At 38.6% G+C, this 22988-nt stretch overlaps 1 protein-coding gene across 13 annotated transcripts in view; it reads right to left on the bottom strand.

Annotated features, from left to right (window-relative positions):
- mast4 (microtubule associated serine/threonine kinase family member 4) overlaps positions 1-22988 on the bottom strand; it is a 133289-nt gene that overhangs the window by 84810 nt on the left and 25491 nt on the right. For all 13 annotated transcript variants that reach the window (XM_078955989.1, XM_078955993.1, XM_078955994.1 and 10 more), the window contains exon 3: positions 15517-15650. In XM_078955989.1, the coding sequence (XP_078812115.1) occupies positions 15517-15650 (134 nt within the window). The remainder of the gene's footprint in view (positions 1-15516; positions 15651-22988) is intronic.

Raw genomic sequence — 22988 nt, 5'->3', positions numbered from 1 at the left:
ACGCCACGCGTAAAAGCGTCGTTTTCTAAAAAACACCTCGGGTTCGTTTTTTGGTTTGACGCATCGCGTCAAAAACTATACGACCAATGAGAATGGCGCTTTTGCAGACGTGTCTGGAGCTTCTGAAGTTACAGTAAAACACAACTTGGGGGCGCTCAAACACAAAACTGTCAAAACACACGGCCAAACGCTGTTCTGGGTTGATTGGTTTACGGTAGTGTTTCTGTTCTTTCGTCAGCGAGGGAGCCAGTCGTTGAAGTAAATTTTCGAACTCACTGACGGACATTCTAAAATATCCCTGAAAACGCTCATGACACATTTTCAGCTCTTGTATCAGTCGATTAAACTCCCCATGTTCTTCTCTTCTCGTAACTATGGGATGTACCCAAAATCGACGTCTTTCATCATTCAACAGAACAATAATTTCTTCATTGCTGGAACTGGAGCTAGAGCTACTGGTGCTGTAAATATTCATGTTTTCTTTGTTTGATTCTGACAAGCGCGTAAATACTTGCTCTCTTCTTCTGAGTGAAAAGCGACTTGTGTAGGGGGTATTTGTGTTTTACATTAAGCGCCATCTAATGTCAGGGAATGAAATTGCATGTTCGCTCGGCTCATCGTCAGCGAAAATCGCCTGGGTGTGAACACAAAAAACGTGGCGAATAACGGCTGGCGAATATTCGTCCCGGTGTGTACGGGCCTTTAGGATGCCCACAATCTGCAATCTGACTGTTCTCACAGCCAAGTGAGAACATTTTTCAAGTCACTTATTTTTAATGTGAAAAAATTGTCAATAATATAGTTTTTCTGCTTTTGGGTTTTGAAAAAAAAAACAAAAAAAAAAACAAAACAGGATCACTGAATGAATATCAAATGCATCTTTTTCAAAAACAACCTAAAAATCCTTTTTTTACATTCATGAATTTTTTTAGGCCAAAAAACAAACAACTTCCCTCTTAGTTTTATATGTCAACATGTGCAATCGTAGTAATGAAAGGTTCACATTTGTTCCGTTTAAATCACTCGTTGGGACAGTTTTTAAAACTAAATAAAATTGGTTTAGAAATTTGTTTTTAGGGTATCAGGAACAAGAAATAAAAAGACTTGAATGACACGAGAAATGGTTTCCTTCAAAATAAAATAAAAAGTCTACATTCATTTCTCAATTGATGCACTTCAGAAATTAGTTTTTCTAAGCTAAAACATTCTGGTCAATTCTTCACGGCAGACGGACTGAGTCAAGCTGCTTTAAAGCGGTCAGAGGGCAGACATGAAGGCAGAAAGTTGAGACAGACGGACTTGGAGCAGCACTAAAGTAAAGCCTCTGGGAAAAGTCCAGGAGGTGGTCTGTGACTCATTTTCTGCCCGGAAGGCGGGGAAGCAGAGGTCGTTTCCACCGCCTTTGGAGAAAAAAAAAGGGGTTCTGAAAGCATGCAGAGAGAGCTGATTGAGTGACCCACGGGCCCTGCCTCTCTGCTTCGCCCGGGCTTATCAAACCCAGAGGTGACCTGCAGATGCAAGGCAGGAGGAGGAGGAGGAGGGACATGGCCTGTGAAGAGTGCATTACGGAGAAAAAGAGTCCATTCCCTCACTACAATCAAAAATGCTGCGGTACAAAGTCAAAGGCGTGAAAACAGGCGCCGCCGTCTGCAACACCATCCCTCCATTCTAAATCCCTGAGAACAAGCGCAAAGATGGAAGCAGAAGGAAACCAAAAGATGCAACGTGTCAAAGGATTCCTGCATTTTTCACTGTTAGATACTAGGGTGTGTGTTGGCAAGAGTCTGGCAATACGACACACATCTCACAATAAAATACGTATCGTGATATTGTACCTGAACGCATTTTCTTTTTTTGAAAGAGTCTGGCTTAGAAAATAACCTTTACCCGAGTATTGTTTCGCCTTTCATTGTAATAAAATGGTGACATTCATTTTATTAAATAATCACTGCCACTGCATCTCATATACAAGTTGCTTTTAAATTTTTATGCAAACACACGAATGTGGCCGTTTCAGGCTTCAGTGTTCAAAACTGGTGTTCACGAGTCGCTACATAGGTTTTTAATAGCATTTAAATGGGCATTGAAAGTTTGCCCAGTTGAACTTTGACCCTTCAGGGACTCGGATTTGCTAGTGACGTATGGATGGCGCCCTTTACGAAACATGGAGGTGCCAACTGTTTGAAAAATGATCATGAAAGATTATCTAATAATTGCTGTTTGTGTCCAACCGCAAATATAGGAAACCAAGTTTTTTTGTGTACCGGAATAGAGCTGTGAAAGAAAACATCTGGAGCAACATTTGGGAGATTTGCACTGCTTTGCCAAACCTCTTTCAACTACATGCGCTTGTATGGGGCAGCGACAGAACAGTGTGAACATGCTAAAAGCGGATACAAAAACGTAAGTTCAGTGCATTCTTGAATGCGCCGCACAAGCACAGTGTGTACGTAGCGTAAGATAGATCAGGTATCCACCTGTGAGAACAGTTGTGACTAAAGCTTAGGTTGGTGATCCAGCACTGCAGATGGTAGTAGCTAAATATCTCAGATCAGCTGTCCATTCACAAAGACTCATTCACTGTCGACCTGCACAAAAAATATGCCAAATTTATCGTTATTGCGATATGAGGCTGTCCGATACGCATATCGCAAAAAATGGCAAAAATGTAAATAAATGGTTACCTTAAATGTGCTAAAACAAGTATTTAACGAATCCAATCCCTTTATGCATTTGACCAATCAATTGAAAGCCTTCAGGTTGTTGACCAATCGGATGGAGCCCTTTTATGTTAGTTGTTCGCCTCCCATGTAGACTAGTGTTAACCTTTTATTTAAATTCAACTGTTGCAGTGAAATGGAAATGATGTTTTTGGTTGGTTTGCTATTTGTTCATGTATTGCAAGTTATACCTTCATTCCAATATTGATCACTAAATATTGCATATCGGGAGTTTTCCTCATATCGTGCAGCCCTGATTCATGGCATTGTTTGTATACTCCTGAAAGGAATACATTAAATGTTGTAAACTGAAATTACTTTCTCTAAGTGTTTTAGAAAAAAAATAAGATCAAGTTGTAATCTTTTTCATGTAGAAAACACTCCCTGCAGCGACAGAGCTCAAACAAAGGTTATAGATCTGTTTGGGAGTCTCATTCATCACTGAAATGTATTTATCCAGCATCTTAATGTCTTTTTTTAAGGAAGAAATATAGTGAGTTGCAGAAACAGAACAAACAATCTGGCAAAAGTGGGATTTTTTAGATGATAATTTACGGATTTTATAAAAGGATACTGAAGGTTTGGCCTGAAACTGGCCAGGGTCAGAGTAAGAGCAGATGCAGACGGTACAAAAAGCAAACTTTCATGTTTGAGATACAAATCCTGACCTACTCAAAGTGGCTGTTTGGTACCATCAACATTTACACACTGATCCTCTCCGATTTCCAAAAATGGATGAATAGGAAACACAAAGTGAGCATGTCATTAAGTTGAAGCACAGACCTGCTAATCCTAGAACAAGCCTTCAACTCTGCACAAAATTGAGCCCCAAGAAAAATCAGCTACAGGGTTAAGAAATAAAAATTCCCTAAAGAAAATATGAAAAATTAGCATCAAATATGTTTTTAAATCTAGACTGTTCTTTGTTTGTTGAGCATTGGACATTACGATTACAAGCCAAGTCTTGACCTAGCACAAAAACACTGATCAAGTAGAAAAAGGTGTCAACTTGTTGCATTGCATTTTGCAGATTAGAAGCTAAACGTAAAATTCCTTAATTTTTATCAAAAATCACCAATGTATTTGTGTTGTTTTAGTAATACTTTGGTAAACTACAAAGCAATACCCCCTGATGGATTGATGGAGCATTATGGGTACTGTAGTCAAGAGCCTGGGGGGTATTGCAGGAAGCATGTTTAAACTAGCCTGACTTTAAGCCTGAACTCTGGCTGAAATCCGCCTGAACTTGTTTACTCTGGGTATGTCGGTTCCAAAAGACCGGATATGAGTTGGCGTAATTACGCTCGACTTGGTAACCCTGGGTTAATGCTCGTGCACAGCAGGTACATAGAGGCATTCTCAATAGATCGCCGATTTCTGGAGTCACCATGGAAACGCGTGGTGAAAAAAAGAAAGCGCTACACTTCAGTGAGACGAAGTCTGAGATTTTAATGACGGCGTATGAAGATTATACGTCCATCAAAAAAGTAACACTGCTGCATCATCAAAAAAAAGTTTCTGCTTCGAGAAAAACAACAAAGTAAACGCACAAGTTTCTGATTTTGTTTCCATTTTCCTTGTGACGCATATATATATATATATATATATATATATATATATATATATATATATATATATATATATATATATATATATATATATATATATATATATATATATTTATTTATTTATTCAACCTAATTTATTACGTCTATAAAACTCAATTGTTTATGCAACTCAAATTTACGTATTTGTCTAACTAAATGTCACATTACTCCATTAATCTTTTTATCATCTTAATTACTTATATTTCTTGAACTCTCATATTTCTAAGTTTGAGCCGGCAGATATGCTCATTTTTATAACAATAAAAAGAACGGAAAAAAATGCACGGAGTGCAAAAATTCATTAAAGAATTTTCCATCATTGCCATTACAGGTTTTTACTTGTAGGGGTGCAATATAAACTCATCATGCTCTCCTTCACTCTCACTCATGGTGCAGAAACGTAAGCATAGTAGGACAAAATAACTCGGCAAAACACAGTAAAACAGCTAAACAACTAAACACATTTTGTCAAAAACCCACACTTAAACCCAAATCCGTCCAGACAGGCAAAGGGAATGATATCCCAGAATCCCTTGCGGTGCCGATCTAACAGCAGCACCAAAGTTGAACCTACTTAATTGAATTAATTTGAATGAAAGGAAAATAATTGTCTGAAAACTTTGTGTTATTTTTAAGGTGACCTAAAAAAATGATTTATCTTAACTGAAGCAAATAATTAAGTTGGATCAAAGTAAAAACGTTTCTCTTTCCAACATCCATATGTGGTCTTATCAGCCTCTCATGGTGGAAAAAGTATTATCTGAGCTTCTTCATCCACTAAATTATCTTTAAATGGACACGCCATGCTGCTTCACATCTCTGAAAACAAACTAAGCTTTAACTAAACCTGCTCCGGACCAGGTAATGTTCAGAGCATGAGTTGCCGTGGCAACTTGACCTACCCTGAAACATACCTCCATTTCTGGAAAAGAAAGCTGAGGTTATCAACTTCCTTAGCCTCAAACTTATCGTGGGAGCTAGCATAACCTGCTTTCTGGAATACCCCCCTGGTGTAGCCAAAAGTGGAGTATTGTTTAGTATTTTAGAGAGTGCTGTGATGTGATTCATTAATTAGTGTGATTATTAATCATGACATGTAATTAATCCAAATAATCTTTTTCAATTTAACCTTATTGTTGTGAAAAGCCTCATTTTGAGGCTTAATGTGACATAACTGTTTTGTTTTGCTCACTGATTCCTATTATCTGGTGCCTGAAAAATATGGTAGAAATCTGGAGAGGATTACTTGTATTCCAAAAACTATAGAGCAGATATGTCACGATTAACTGGCTTAACCAGTTTTGGATGAAAGGAACACATTTAATAGAATTTGCTTGCAGTTTTGGTTATAAATGGAAGCTGGCTGGTCATTTTTATGAGTAAAATAATTTTATACAGATAAATTTTATTTAGGAGGTGACTTACCATCAAAAATGTGCAAAAAAGCTTTAAATAAAACAATTCAACTATGTTTCAATCTCACTTTGACAATTTTGCCATGCTTTAAATTTGTGAACCTCTAAAAAAGGAAAAGAAAACTGACTTTTGGTTATATTTAAATCTCTACAAGACCCTTGAGAAACAACAGTTTTTTTATTAAGATGACCGACTTTATCTTTAATCTATGATCAAGCAAATTTAAATGAAGCAAAAAAAAAAATCACATTTCTACCCCTTTGCCACATAAATAGTGTAATTGTGTCGCCACAACGGTTTGATTCAGTCGTCTAAACCAACAATGGCATGAAATGAAGAGAAAAAGGCATCGTAACTGCTGAAAATATGAACATTAATCATCAACGGCACGATTAAACAGATTGCAAAACAAATTCATTTATTAACCGTCACACTTTTCAGAAGAATCATTTTTTTGAGCAACATCCTGCACCGACGTGCCTGTAGGGCTCAGATCCTCAGTGGTTTATGACCATCTTAAAGCAGGGAGACGAGTTAGTTGCAGATTTTACCAAAAAAAAAGTACTTATTAATGATTGCAGACAAAAGAAATATAAACTTTTTATGTTTATGCTCATGCACAGTTTTAATCACCTAAAGATTAAAGAATTTCTTCCAATTTTTAACATGTTTTCCCATCAAAATGCTCAATTTTTGCTGTTCACATTCAAACTGTTTTTGAATGTTTACTTTTACTGTTTTTTTGTTTACTTTTTCTTCCTTTGTTACCAATGAACCACTCCAACAACTGTGATATCAGTGAGGACATCTCTGACAACCACCAGAGAAAATCAGAGTCCACAAAGCCACAACATCGGGATTATGACGGTCTTATCTCCATATCACACCACTAGTGAATTATTGATTTTCTGTCAAAGGGAATCACAATCAAGAGGGACGTGGAAGAGCCATGCACACCCAGGAGCAAAAAGGAGAAGCAAGGAGGGGGTAACACAGACCAGACTGAGGTTGAACCTGCAGAGAAATGGAGGCAACATCAAAGAAAAACACGGATAAAACTAAAAAAAAAATACGAATTATCTATAAAATACTGATTTGGGTCGAACACCAATTTTACGCAATTTAAATAGGTGTCAATTTTGAAAAATGATAAATGCGTCGTTCAACTGTCGATTTAAACTGAACAAAAGGCGAAACCTGAATGACTACATTGATTAATTAAGAGAATCTGTCAGATATGTTTTTGTTTACTGCACAGAAATGACATAAGCAGGACAAAGATGTCTAGAAAGGCCACAGAGGACTAAAGATTTGACTGCCCTGTGTTAGCAACTTTAAGATCAAAATTAAAATATACGATAGAGTCAAAATATATACCCGTAAATTCCGGAATACAAAGCGCACCCGATTACAAGCCGCACCCACCTATTTTCACGTGTTTAACTGCTTTTAATCATACACAAGCCGCATCGGAGTAAAAGCCGCATGTATTAGGCAACATGATAATCCTGACAAATCACATCCTGACTCCCAAAGTAAGTGTGATTCTTTACCACACTGTGGGTGGAGTCAGCCTTGCCTCAGGCTCATGCATTGGGGTAAACCTCACGCACGCATGCACGTCTATTCTGTTCACAAGTTCCTCAGTTATGTTTTTTTTGTTTATTTATTTATTTATTTTTTTTTACTTATTGACAATCTAGGTATCATACATAAAATTACAAACAGTAACCATATAATCAACATTACATCCCTCAGTTACGATGAGGAAATTTACATCCGCGATCCCCTATTTCCCATGAGTCTTAGGGGCTAAAGGCGGGGCCAACACCCGGCTCGCCACACTGTTGTACGTGTTTAAGAATGAGCAAGTATCAGCAGTGGATGGAGGGGTGAACGGGAAAAGCTCTCCTTCCGCTTGTGTCGCGGCAGCGTTATGGGAGTAACAGGGCTGGTTAAAAAAACACACCAGTAAAATAAAGCAGCGGCGACTGAAAAGCGCGCGCCTCAGCGCGATACCAGCACCTCAGCGCGGCGCGTGGGTCAGAAGTTTCCTTCCACAACAAACACTGTTGCGCCGTGGACACTTCTGCGCTCCGCGCTCGCCCCGCGCGCCCCCCTTCCTATCTTCTCCGACACCTCTGGCCAGGGCGGCTCCAGGGAGGAGCAAATCGTTTCTGTGCAGAGCAATCGGACTTAATACTGTACGTTTTGTGGATGAGGGGCGGATGCGTTGTTACGTGTGGGAGCCATCAGACTGCCATCGGCCCCGCAGCTCTATGTGGACGAACAGCAGGAGAACATGTCTCCAACTCACACGGAGGCTGTGAGCTTTTCAATGCAAAATTCCGCTCAGTCCTTAGAAACCGTCAAAACGATCACGTGGATTTGTGTTTCCAGTCGTGTCCCGACAAAATAAAGGCTGATGTTATTCCCACATATTTACGAGCAGCCAGCCGAGTCACTATGACTCAGAGGTAAATTCACTCCATGCGCTGTTCTCTCCGTCACGCAGCTGACCAGCTTTTCCAAACCCGTTGGTGATGATGGATTTTTTCACGCTGCTTTTAACGATTGCTTTTAACTTGAAAGCTTCATCATATTGTAGCGGCGATCACGTGCACGTTGGGTCTAATGGCACCAAAGGATTCTGGGATGCGGCCAGGCATGCGTGTTTCGTTTTGTTGAACCATGACTGAAGTGTCTAAGACCTGAAGTGAGGTCCATGCTGTTTGGCTGTTTAGTGTGTTGAAAAACAAATGACTTGTGCTTGGTGTTAGATAAAGAATTTAAACCATTCACTGAGTCCGAAAGTACGTACATGGCGGCCGCCAATTAAATCCATAAATTAGCCGCGTCACTGAATAAGCCGCAGGGCTGTAAGCGCAGGAAAAAAGTAGCGGCTTGTAGTCCGGAAATTACGGTACATAAAATGTAAAGATCAGTCAGAAAAGTCTTTTGCTAAATGAGGCTTCGACATTGGTTTTAAAGTCCCACTCCAATCATCTTTTGACCATTTGCCGTATGTCTTCTAATAATAGCCCCAGCGCTTATTCCAAAATATTTGGCCTTTAGAGACACATGTATTGGAGATTGGCGTTTATTCCATCGCAGACAGCACGGTGATAGCTAGTGGGTTCGTTTGCTGTGACATTCAGTCACAAAATGTAGATCAAAAATTTCACCTCGGAGTTGTGGGCGGGACTGTGGGCGCTCTGCTCTTGCTCTACAGACCAACTGCCAACAGAATTCAAGACGTTTTGGACAAAAGACGGCAGCAGGGTTAACTTTCAATGGCCTGTGACAAATTCCAGTAATAAAATGCAGTAGATGAAGAAAAAAAAAATCTAAATTCAATTTTTGGTGGTTGTACGCTTTGCCTAAAAGACAGCATCTGTTTTTCTTTGTACACAGTTTCCGTAGGAACTTGGCTGGAAAGTTCTTCCAACATCTTGCAGAACTAACCACAGATTGTTAGTGGATGTAAGCTTTCTAACATCCCTCTGTCTCTTCATGCAATCCCAGAGGATCATCAGGGCTCAGAGGTGACCATCACTTCCACTACTTCTTGCTCTTCTTTAGACTGAATACAGATCTAATTTGGAGTCGTCATCCTGCAACATAGTAACTTTGGGTTCACCTTTTCTGGTGGTGTTGCATGATGGGTATATGTCTGCCTGTGTTTCTAAGCATTGAGAATCCTGACAAAATCTCCAACTCCATTGGCAGAAATGAAGCCTCCAAAGGTTTCGAGGGAACCTCCACCATGTTTCACTATTGCCTGTAGACACTCATCGTACCGCTTTCCAGCCATCTGAGAACAAACTGGCCTCTGCTAAATATTTCTAATTTGGACTCATTCTGCTGCCATTTTCAGGTGTATTCCTGCATACTTGAGTTGCTTGGCATCGCTTTTTGGCAACAACTTTTCCACGAGGATCACTTCTGGCCAGACATCTCCAGACAGTAGATGGCTGGTACCCGTGTACCACTCGTTTCTGCCAGCTCTGAGCTGATGGCACTGATAGACATCTTCTAACTTTGGAAGGATAATAAGCTTGAGGTGTCCATCATCTGCTGCACCAAGGTTCCTTGGCCAACCACTGCGTCTACAAATACCTAGTGTTCTGCTTCTTTGCGCGTCTTCAGAAGAAATGCACATCCTGAAGTGAGTCTGCTTTGAAACCTTTGTCTTCGTTGAAGTGTCTCGTTATGGCCTGAATCAGTGAGCAACTGCAAGGGTTAGATCGTTTTCACAGTTCTTTCTTATTGCAACTTTCTACTAAAGATCTCATTAGCACACACCTAGTACACAAAAAATAAAAATATGAATTTTGGGCATAGTGAATGCCAGCCCCACCCAAAAAAAATATATCTTAATTTAAAAAAACAGACGATATCACAGCTGGCAAAACCATCAAACAAAGAGCAGAATGTGGCTAAAATCTCTTATGAGCCCAAAATCACAAAACCCAAAGTCAATATTCAAAGGAAGTTTTGAATTTATTATGGGATGGCAAAAGGACCTTCGGCTTGGCGAACATGTAGTTGCAAAGTGTGACATTTACAATTTTCACATTTTATTACAAGATGGGGGGGGGGGGGGGGACTTTTGTTAGAGAGATCTTCACATCCAACCAGGTTAAGGCTTCCTGCAAAGTCAAAGCTTTGTTGACCTATGACCTCGGGAAAGGGCCACCATCTTCAGTTTTCAAATAAATAAATCATCTTTAGTACCTTCTGCAAATTTAAGCTCCTTAGAACTTCTATATATCGCCTCAAGCTTCATAAAGATGCGCCCTGGGGGGAAAAAAATGTTTGTTTTAAGGTTCGTAGGTCATGAACGGCATCAGCGTGGCAAGCATGAAAAAATGGCGTTCCTTGTTGCTCGCATATTTTTTTTTGCCGAAAATTTAGGACATGAATCATTTGCTCAACATGAACATATTAGGAATGTGGGCGTGGTTAACAAAAAACCTCTGTTGCCAAGGAAATCAAAAAAAACGTACTTTTGCAAATTCTTCTACAAATGACAAACCTGTTCGTCACCCCCAGGCGACCAAAAATTAAAAAGGTTGCTATGGAGATAAAAACAAATAAAAGGCAAGGGCAAGGGCAGATAGCGCCATGGAACACCAATCATTGCTTTAATGTGTTTTGCTTGCTTGCTTAGTACTTTATGAATAAAAACATTTAGCATTCTTTGATTACAGCATTATTTTCGCACAAGCTCTAAACTTTTCCACAACACTGTTAGCTCATTTCTTTTTAAATCAAATAATTTAACAAATGCTTTATTCATTCAATGACCAGCAGACACGACATTACGGTAAAATGTCAAAGCATCTCTAAAACAATCCCTTTTTGAAGCATCATCGGTGTTCCCCTTGAAAATATCCCCACTTCTGAGTGGCTTTCCGAAAATTAAAGCTGCCTGAAGCAACTATCAGAGACATTTTTATAAACCAAGTGCAAAAACGCCAATTACAGAAAATCCCTTCAGACACGAACGTATCCACCAAATCCCACCATCGACAGCTTTGACAGTAATGTCATGCTGCAACACAGCCGGCATGCTGGCAGCTTTCCACGCAGTTATTGTCACCGACTGGCTGCTGTGCTTTACAGCGACATATCAATCACTATGACGAATGCCACGCTGCCAACAGTAATTGACAAGCACCGTGTGCTTACATCACGCTCGCCTCCATTTGTCACGTCAGTACGACGAAGAGTCATCGTTTACGGAATGAGGCAAATCTCATCTTTAAAGTGAATTTCAAACTGACAAAACTATATCATCCGTTTAGTGCCAATAAAGTGTATTTTACAGCCCTTTAAACACTTTTACTTCGGCTTCTTCAGGGAGGCGGAGGGATCCGGTGGCTGTGGAAAAAACCCCGAGGCGTCAGAGCAGCCGACTCCAAAAGATACAATTTCCATGAAGAAAAGCGTCGGTTTGTGTCCACACATGACAGCATGAGAGCAGCAGTGACCAGATTTGAATTTCCACATGGTGTTAGGAGCAGTCAAAATGGAAATGCAAACAGTGTGAGAGGTAGAGACGGCCAGATAGCTGCTCAGATACTGGTATTCAGACGCATCGCGCTCCAATTTACAAAACCAAACCATTCTCTGCTTGACTTAACGACCAACCCCGATGAAAACGGTCTTTTTTCTGTTCTTGTAGCATTTTTCTGATGGAAGACGTGTATAAAAAAAATGAAGCTCAAAAACTGCATTTCATTTTCTTCATGCAAATTGTCCTGAATCAGGAGCAGATGAAAAAAATGTGGTTTGAAAAAGAGCTTGTTTGTGACGTAGAAAATACGCTCGCACAAGCTCCCTGCTCCTCTCCATTCTGATGCATCCACGCGCAGACAAATAGATCCATGTACGTCTTGGTTGTCCTCGTCTGGCCTCCATTATTGTTGCACCGGCTATGTTGTGTAAGGAAAATCTGTTTTCTGTTTGAAGTTTTTGTTCATCTTACAGCGGAGAGTTCAGCAGCTTCTGTTGCTAAAAGAGCTCAGAGTTAAAGATGCAATCCGCCTCGAAACCAACATTTAGGTCCCTCTGCTGTATTTCCTCAAAAATGTTTAAAACATTTCTGTTGGTTCTCATGTTTTTCTGTCAAACTTTTACTCTACATTTGATCTGATTATTTAATTCAAGCATTCAAATATTAATAAGACACAATAATACACAATACAAATATATCAAACCCATTTCAGTTGATAAGAAATACAATGATGGATGCCGTCCTCCTGAGAGTATAATTACTCATAAAGATGGACTTGTTCACAGTTACACATACAGTACACAAACATCACATTAGATTTACTAAATAAATGGGTTATCTAATAAAGTCGAACAAAGTTTGATTTGTTACTTGATAAGAAGTGGTAAAAAAAACATAATCCCTCCCCTACAATAATAATAAAAATAGTAGTACTAGCAATATTGATAGTAGTAATAGTAATAACAATGACGATTACCATAATAATAACAATACTGGACATGAGTCTGAGGTAAGTAAAGGTGAAGAAGAAGCTATTCATACATTTCATTTAAAGGAAAAGGCCTGTTTGAATGTTTTCTAAAACATTTCTTTTATTTGAAAACCAGTCTCTGTTTTCAAAGACAAAAAATAATTAAAATTGCATAGAAATCAACTACTAAGTGTTATTGTTTGTGTTTTTTCTTGTAGTCACAACAAAAAGAAACCCCAAAGCGGCATTTCTGAGTATTCCCCTTCAAACCTGCGTTCCCAGCCCCTCCCAGTCCATGAAAACAGGTGGGTTCTCACATTGTGACATCACAAAGTGAGGAACAGCCCCTTCCAGGAAGAGTCCTTGCTGCCAGCCCCCCCGCCCCCCAGACTAACAGACACACATACACACACACACTTTCTCGGCGGAGCTCCCAGTGATTGGCTAAACACTTTTATTTTAACATTAGTTAAAATGTTTGTTTCGTGGGCGAGATGCAGACACGCTAGGATGACGTCATGAAATGGGCGGCACCCAAAAGCAGTGAAAGGCGGAGCCTCAGAGATCGAGTCGTCCTTTTTCGGGGTTGAAATACTCCCCTGGGAAAATAACTGTTAAATTAAAAAAATATATTTTTTTTGTGTGCTAAAGGTAATATATTATCATATACAAGAATATTGTTGACTATAAAAGGCTTAACTGTAGCATGGTTGTAGGCTCTTTAATTTGATTTAAGACCTAAAAAGGCTTCAATAACGATTGAAGAAAATGAAAATGCAGTCATAAGAAGTGTGATTCAGAGCAACATCCAGATGTTTTCTGCTGGCCTTTTGCCACAGGAACAGCTAACGTCTATGCTAATATCCGATCTAAGGCTGCAGAAACGGCTATGAAAGTTCAGTCAGGCTGCAGCTTCTGTCAAATGACATTTCTCTGAAATCTTTTGGCTAAAGTGTCTTCAATAGGCCCAATCGTGCTCACACTTTCAGAGCGTGATGGAGAGGAATTAGTGTCAGACGGCTGGCTCTCCGTGACTCACACACAGTTGCACATTCATAACCAACTATTATACCGATAAGATGGAGGGAAAAGATGCTGAGAGTTTCCTTCGCCGTTTCTGAGAAAAGTCGCCTCACATCTTCTACCTCTGGAGCTGTGACCCTTCCTGCAGCGGTTTTCCGGATTAATCTCTGAGAGAATCAGTCCAGAATCTACATCTGTGGGAAATTCAATGCTACTAAAGGACTGTCTCAGGTTTTCAGGCTGTGAAATGCAAATTGAATCAACGCGTGAGCTGAAGGACTTATCCACTGGAGGACAATTATGTTACAGGGAATCATGTAATCATTTACACCGCGGGGCACAATAACCAAAGGGATTCATTTTATGGCTTTTATAAGCTCTGGGCTTCATGTGTTTAAAATATACAGGCCGGAGATGCAACAGCGCCCCCAAGTGGAGGAAGCCAGATCACAAATAAGCAATTCTGGGAGCAAATTTTCCCATTAAAAAAGAAGTAAAAGTGGTTTGATCCAGTTGACTTCAATGTTAGATTTATATATATATATATTTTTAAGGGATTTAAAACTAAAATGACTCAAGAGGGTGATGCAGGGTGAAGTTTTCACCACAAACTGCTGCAGACATGTATCGGGTTACAGCGTGCCCCCCCCATCACACCCCGTGTCAGTTATTCTAAAAGCAGCCTCACACATATGAGCACACATGCTTTTATATTGCATTAACCTTCTCTAACCCATATGGAGCACACGCAGGATGACTCATAGCTTCACATCATTGGATTAGCCTCTGCTTTTGATTGCATCTCACTCCTGGGACAATAAGATCACGACAGCCCAGCCGACTATCTGTCAGAGCGATCTGAGAGAACGGCCAGGAGCGCTGAAGGTCATAGGAGGAGGAGCCACTTGTTTTTCTCTTAAAGCCCACATCTATCTTTCTCCCAAACATGAAACAGGCCAGTAGTGTTTTTTTTCTTAATCAAACGGTACATGTGAGGAAAGTCAGTCATAGCTGATAAAAAAGCCGAAGGCTACATCGTGTTTTCTGCCTATGAAAATAATCACATTAAAAGGAGGGAAGGTTTTTACCCGCAGAGACAGGAGGCATCTACAAAAAAAGCCTTTAGGTCAGCAGAAAGGCACTAAAATAACCCGGATTTTTCCAGCAAACACAATTCTGAGGAAATGTTTATCTGGAGTTGTGGTTTATTATGATCGAACTTCAAAAATCCAAGTAAATTTTGCTCTGCAGCCGTTTGTTATTTTATGATTTTCATCAATAAATGCATTTTTCAAAAAATTTAAATAAAGATTACAAAGCTGGATGTTCTTCAAATGATTCAACATTTTCACCTTAAAGATTCATGATCATTCTTCTGTCAGAAAAAAAAATATTTGTGTGGAATTAGATTAACACAAGATTTTTTTAAAGAAGATTTTTAGAAGCTCTTAAAACATAAAATTTGACGGTCTAAAAAAAAAGTGAAATCTAAAAAACACTTTTTTATTTAAAAAGAAAAAACCCACCAAGCTTGATCAGAGGCTGTGTGTGAACGTCCCATCATTGACTCAAGTGGTTTCTTTTTTGCCTTTACCTTTACTTTACATTCAGACAGTTTGGTTGTAAAATAAGTCGAGGCTTCAAGCATTTAGAAAAGTAAACATTTCACAAAAACATTAAGATTTTTTTAATCTTTAGAAGAACACTAAGGAAATATGAAACAGTAAAGGAACAATCATTTAAGGCAAATTCACTCACCAAGCTGGAGGTGAGGGAGGGGTCCGACTTTCCCAGGTTCAGCGAACGCATCCGAACAAGGTTTGAAGTGTCGTGTGGCAGCTGCAGGGTCGTCTGCGTCTGCGACAGGCTGGGGGGAAGCAGCAGGTATTTTCCTGGAAAAGCAGACAGAATTTGGTAAACCCAAAAAAGAGTTTTCCAAAAAATGAAAAGTAAAATAAATAAATGATTAATCTTTGAGTCAATTACATAAAAAATGGAAAGCAAAAACAATAAATTTAATTTTTGAAAAAAACCTGTAGTCTGCAGTGAAATTTGATCTTGAATTCAAGTTTATTCCTGTTTAAACAAACAGGAGTCAAGGCCCACTTTTCATTTCTGCACTCTAAGGTCTTAAAAATACAGAAGAAGCTGATTTGTGGCTAAAAATTCAACCAAAGGCTAACAAATAGAAACAAATTCACCACCAATATTCAAAGTCAATAATTAATAATAAAAAAAAACATGGGGAATCCAGTGTTTTCACATGAAGTTAACGTCAGCATTTCCTCATGCATCTGATACATCTGCATTTAAGTTACCTGTTCACATTGCTTCTGTTGTCTGTCAATGAAAAAGGTGATTTTATTTTAGAATATGTAAATATTTTAAAATATAAATCATTTCTGCAACACCTACTTTCTTTTATTTTATGGACTTGGCCAGGAAAAACTGATCCTTTCTGTGAGGAAGTTTACAGAATCAAAGCTCAGAGATAACTTTATGAAAATCCTCACCGCTAGATGGCAGTAAATGCTGCCTTTTTTTTGTTCTCAACAGCAGTCTGGTTTGGTCTAAAGTGGGAATTTCACTTTCTGTTAAAAAATACAATAAAAACAAAAAAAAAAAAAACAAGATGCACAAAAGAAAGAGCTTCATATTGAAATCAAAAGCATGTCTTTCTTGATTTCCCCTGATTTTAGCTCCAGATTTAGGTGAGCAAGGCCTTGAATTGTCCTGAGAACAGCAAACATTTTAGGTACTTTAATTTTTTTTTGCTTTTGTTTTGTGAGAAAGCAGAAAAAAAGAACCTAAAAAAAAAAAGCTTTCGTAAACATACAGAAGCATAGCAAAGGTTTAACGAGCATCTCCTAAGAATCTTATCTTGGTAAAAAGAAAAGTAAACATCCCTCAGATCTGCCATACATTTTTAATGTTCTCTGCCTTCTACCTCTCCTGCAGACAAACTAAATCTAAGAGATTGTTTTTTTTTAGTGTGGACTTTTTAAGGTTTGTTTTGATAACTGCACAGAAGTGAATGTGAGTGAGGCCGAGCAGGATGAATAAGAAAAAGAAAAGTTCCTTCCTCACCAGAGCATCACATCCTGGCACAGAGGAAGGAGATGAAACACCATTCAGCTCTTAAAAAGGCAGGTAAAAATGCTGACTTTCATTTACATTTAGCGCAGGTTCAACCCGGGTCACAACTCCCAACGAATCAACTCCAAACTTTTCGACATAAAGCAAGGAAAGGAAATATGAGATCATCTCTTTGCTGGGGATATTATTCCCGACTTCCCCTGTAAAGTGGGGCACATTTGTAAAGAACGAGGAATTTAACTGAAAGAATTTGGAAAAACTTGTTTTGTTTTTTCTCCAATATGCTGCACACAAACACACAATGTTTCTCACAAATGTTTTTTTCCATTTAAAAGAGAAATAAACATATTTTTTGTACTATGAGTTTGAAACTAACCCTATAAATAATATCCTTAACAAATGTACTTTATGTGATAATTCAGTAAAAGATTCAACAAGAAGATTGACATTGACATGAAGGAGGAAAATAAGGTTTCAGTGTAAAATCACCACTGCTGAAGTTTTTAAATCTACTAAACCAATTTTTATTCAATTTAATGCTCTGGGAGTGTATAAAGTAGGGGGTATAATGATGAATTGATAAATAGATTCATATTCCTCCTGTCAATCTGTCTGATATAAGTTTTATTATCCCATTGACGCATACCATTAAGAAATCATTTCAAACTGAAAAAAAGTTGTAATATTGATATCAGAAAATACCATCAGGTAGACAACAAAAACACTGATCATTCCATCATTACAGTCTAATGTGTGGAAGCCCTTTGAATTTAGAAAAGATGTGTGACCATCAGCTAGAAAGTTGTGTTTGGATTATTTGGATGTGGAAAAACAACAGTGGGCTGAACTTTAGGAGACTATAACGTGAATGGATTTGACATTCATTCTTGTTTACTTGTTTGGTTGTACACATATTTAATTCACACATCTTGCAAGAAATCCATGGAATCTGGAAAACTTCAGTATTTATCTCTGAGTCACACTGGTTGAAGTTTTGGCTAAAGATCGATTTTAGGTCAGTGAATTGGATCGTTCAAAATGAACCAATATCCACTATGAATCGCATAGTCAACCACAAATTATGATATCAAGCGCATCGTTAAAATGAATTGCCAAACCCCTACTATGACGTCAAAATTATTGCCAAAAAATATTTGTTTACGATTGTCATTTTTAGCCAAAATCCAAAAAAACCTGTGTCGCTTTCTAAAACATGGTTTCTGCAGAAACTCGCCTCTTGAGATGTGGGTGGGACTGTCATCGTGGGGAAATCCCCTTACACTGCCTGTGGCTGAGAGCTCTCTGTTTACACTCTATCCAGTTGTACAGCTTTGACCCAGATGTCCGCTCAGATGAGGAAAACGAAGACCTACATGGAGCAGGGAGCTCATGGCCCACCCAGCTTGTTTTCTACACCACAAATACACTGTTCTTCTCTGGCTACTCCTGATTCAAAACAATTTCATTAAATATTTGAAATGCAGTTTTAAACTTAATTTTATTTATGTCAATCAGAAAAACGCCACATAAAAAACAATTCTCCGTTAAGTTGATCTTTAAGGAAGGAACAATAAGTCAAAACGTTTGACGACAGCCTATTGGCTTTTTCCTGTATTAATGTATCTGTATAACTGTAGTCTGCGTCTGATTGACAGTATTTGTAATGGGTAAAAAATGTTTCGATATAAAATTAATCCAAATCGTTCCGACCACAATGTTCAAAGAGTCGCTTTCCTCATTTTCCTTCTAGTTTCATTTGAACCAAAACACATTTTCTGCTTCAAACTGTCAAAAGGTGCTTAAAAACATCTGTGGCTTTGTTTGCAGGAAACACGAGTGAAAACAATGTTTTTCTGTAGACCCCATCCTAAAGGTTAATGCATTTAGTCAGAGCGGCCCCCCTTTCATTAGCTGGAAAGGTCGATGTTTTAATCTGTGGGGCCAAATCCACCATATTGGTGAAATAAACATGATGTTTAAAGCTGTAAACACAAGAGGGTTTCTTTTTTAATTCACTAAACAGAAGCAGAAAAGCTCTGCAGATGTAACAAACGACACTTTCAGCTTCATTTGTCCACATGGGGAGTTTATTTATACTTGGAGCTACACGGGACTTTTGTAAAAAACAAACTCTTTTAGAACGTTAACTAAAATCAAAAAGTGCTCTGGTAGCAGATTCTCCTGAAGGTGAAGGTTAAAACTTTAACGAGTTTAAGATCATCAGCTCTTCTAACAAGTCAAAATGCTCAATTTATAACTTTGCTTTCCCAAAACCCAGAAAATGATATGTTTTGTTTATTTGGTAAAACACAAATGATTTAAAAAAAAAAAAAAAAGGGTGAAATTTTTTTTTTTTTTTTTTCAGAGAAAATTCCCAAAGTGAAGCTTTTTAAGCATTTGACATTTTTGATGAATTGGGATTTACAGGTTGTAGAAACTCAAAATCAAGAGAATCATGCATCAGAGGTTGATTGATCTCTAAATTTTCCATTGGTCCAAATGCGTGTGGGTCCCTGCGACTGCAAAACAGGGCTGGGGTAGGCTCCAGCAACCGTGTGACCCCGAAAGGGATTAAACAGGTTTGGAAGACGGATGAATGGATCACACAGAGAGGACTGACGCTGGAGTCGGTGCATTAAAAGTCAACACGCAGGCGTGTGCTATAAATGTCGCATCCCTGGTGTCAAGCCACTCCTGAACCAGAGACGACGTTAAAAGCTTCTTATCTGGATTAGGAGAAAAAGGAAGTGGACTGGTGTTAAACTGTCGAAAGTCCTTTCTTAGATGAAAGTACATTTTGCCATTTTGTTTTTAAATCTAGAGCAGGAGTGTCAAACTCATTTTGGTTTGTTTTTTGCTTTGGTAGCCTAATCACTTATTATTACACATTCATTCACAGAGGCCATTTAAATAAAATGCATTTCACTTTTAAAAAAATGGTTTATTCAATTTTACACAGACTGAATATTTTACATCCGACACTGAAGGAAAATGTAAATGTGCAAATTAATGAAAAATTAAACTAAATTAAACATTTGTGAAAATAAGAATTTGGAGTTAACCTCTTTCTCTCCTGAAACTTCACCTGTCCATCAATATCAGGATTCAAATCCTGTGCAGAAACACATTTACTGTCATTCAAGAGAGCAAAACACAATGAAATGTCCAAGAACCTTTTCCTGGTTTTCTGCTTGAATTTTGTGGCAACACCTGCCTTCTTCCTGACCTTTGATGAGGCGCCATCAGTGACCAGACTGACATCACGTGACCAATTCACTCCAACTATGTCATCAAAAAACTCTGCTGTGACGGTCTGTTCAACACTCCAATTAATATGCACACTTGTATTTATCTGTGATGTCTGTGCTTTCATCAATAGCGACCGAAAATACAGTAAATGACTGGATTCCTTCATTTGGCGCCCAAGTCTCCTCTGAGATGTTGGATCTGATCGTGATCTCTGTCAGACTGCTAGCAAAGGTCGACGGCTTTTTGGGATACAAGACTTCTGCGGGCTTCAGCGTTTTTTCATAAGTTCAGCATCTGAAAATGGTTTGGATGTTTGCTCCAACTTGTCTGCAATCAGGTGTCTGTCACTGCTCCGTCACTGACACCGGTTATTTTATCAGTCCAGCTAATAGTTGGTAAATCTTCTCTTTTCTTAACTCGACATGGTGAATCTTTTCTTTATGGTAAGTCTCATAGTGGTGCTTAATGTTCTATTCTTTGAGCACTGCAACCTGTTGATAACATACCAACCCACGTGGGTTTTGCATTCAGGTCTGTGAACAAATCAAACTCTTTCCATTTTTCCTGGAAAGCTCAGCCCTCCACTTCAACCTTTTTTTCTTTTTGATAACATTTTGGTCATTATTGTGTCACTACTGATCATTCTTATAGCAACGTAACAGCGGTGAGGCTCACGAGGAACCAAACTACATCTTACCCTAGACACAGAGCTGTTAGGTTTGCTTTTGGCACGTGCAGAGGTTTGCTGTTTCACCTGTTTTGCTTTTCCTTTGCTCCCCCTAGTGTATGAATTGCACATTTCGGTTATTTCTTTAAAAAATCTTAACTCGCCACAAGAATGGACTAGAATCCTGCTTTTAAAAATAAATAAAAAATATCCTTATAATTTTTACTGTTCATGACTGGGCCGGATTGAACCATCTGGCAGGCAGGACATGGCCCGCGGCCCGTATGTCTGACACCCCTGATCTAGAGTCTTTAGGAGGACTGAAGAAGCAGAACCTAGCTTGAAGTCCAGTAGGAAGTTTCCACAGTCAGTGATGGTTAAGGGTGCCTTGTCATCTACCGGTGTTGGTCCACTGTGTTTTCTGAAGTCCACAGTCAATGCAGACATCTAGCAGGAAATCCTAGAGCACTCCATCTCTCTGCTGACCAGCTGTGTGGAGATGCTCGTTTTATTTTCCAGCAGGACTTGCCAAATGCAACCAAAGAGTTCCCTGTGCTCAATCGGACAGCAACTCATCCGATCTGAACCCAACAGAAAAATCTATGAGCTGCCGTCAGAAGGAAGAAGATGAGACTCCAAACCCAACCGTGCAGAGGAGCTGCAGGCAGCTTTCAAAGCAACCTGAGCTTCTATTGCTACTACACAGGCTGCTGATGCAGTCATTCATGCAGGAGGCCTAACCAAGTATGGAGAGCAGAAAAATGAACAGTTTTCAGTTTGTGCTGAATAACTTTTTATCTGTATTATGTGACATTTTTTTATGATTCAAAGACCATAACTAAAACAATGTGTTAAATCAAGGATTAAGTTATGTCTATGTGTAATGGTACCATTTCATTATATGATTTGACAGGTTTCTGTACTTGTAGTTGACGTGAGTTTTCTTTATAGGCTGGTGGTGCTGCTCCTCATTTATTATGACATTTGGTTACATATTTTCTCTGCTGATGCTGATGCTGATGATTATACCAGGGGTCTGCAATCTGAGGCTCTGGAGCCACAGGCGGCTTTTCTATCCCTCCATTGTGGCTCTTTGGCTTTGAATAATAATTTGAACAAATAGTAGTTAAGTTGTCACTTATTTTTAGATCTTTAAACTGAGGGGGATCTTACATGAGTAAAACATTAACCCTATTTAACAGTCTTGAGAGTTTTACCATTCCTCCAAAAGGCAAAATTATACTTTGACCTGAATATCATTGGGGTTTATTTTTAGATTAAGTTTGAACTCATTATTTTATCATGTCTAGGTTTTGTTCCGAGTTCTTAAAGTACAATTGCAAACAAATGTACCGTATCAGGATCTTATTTGACGCATGATGCATTTTATTTTGAAAGGAACTTATATATGTGGATGTCAAAAGTAATATATTAGAAATATAACACTGTTATAATTCAATTTTTTTAAATATTTAAAAACGTTTTTTTACATGAATGGATGGCTTAATGGCCACAAAAAAATAAATAAAATATATTTTCATAAATGGTGAAGTGGTACTTTGTAGCTTTTATTGGGTTTTGGTCAGTAAGAAACTGAGCCAAATTGCTCTTAGTGTTTTGTTTTTGACCCAGCTTAGTTTGTCTGCATCACCCAGAATTGTGGAAAAGGTGTTGAAGAATAGATGAAAGCTGCCAAACAAGTCTTGAAAACGTGATAGAATTTACTAGTCAGAGCATCAAAAGGTGTCAGGTTCAAGCGTGTCTGGTCTCTATGACCGGGGTAGAAAAGAAAAACCTGAAATCAATCTTTATATATCTCTCAAATCCTTGGATCAAATGTTCTTTAAAAGAAATTCAGTGAAAACTCTTCATATCTTATCGTTTTTTTTACTTAAAGTTCCACCTGGATATGTGAAAACTACATCATAACTAAAACAAATCATTTTTAGAAAAAAAATATTTAAATTTATTCTTTCCTTGTATTAAATCCAATCAAAATGAAATTGTGAATAGAAATGTGTATTTTCATCAGTCCGTGTTGCGTCTGTGGGTGAAGAAAGCCCACTGTGTCTGTGCTGATTAAGAAACTACCAACGGTTGCACGAAATGCCAACCTGACAACTTTTCCAATTCATTCTAAAATGATGACGCTCAAAAATACTAAAGTTTGCTTCAACTCAGGAAAAGACTTCAGCTGGTCCCGTGTGATTCCTGATGG

Source organism: Oryzias latipes, chromosome 12, assembly GCF_053564925.1.
Source record: "Oryzias latipes strain Hd-rR chromosome 12, Olatipes_Hd-rR_3.1".
In the NCBI taxonomy this organism is placed as follows: Eukaryota; Metazoa; Chordata; class Actinopteri; order Beloniformes; family Adrianichthyidae; genus Oryzias; species Oryzias latipes.
Note: the sequence above shows the minus strand (reverse complement) of the source record. Positions and strands in the feature narration are given on the sequence as shown.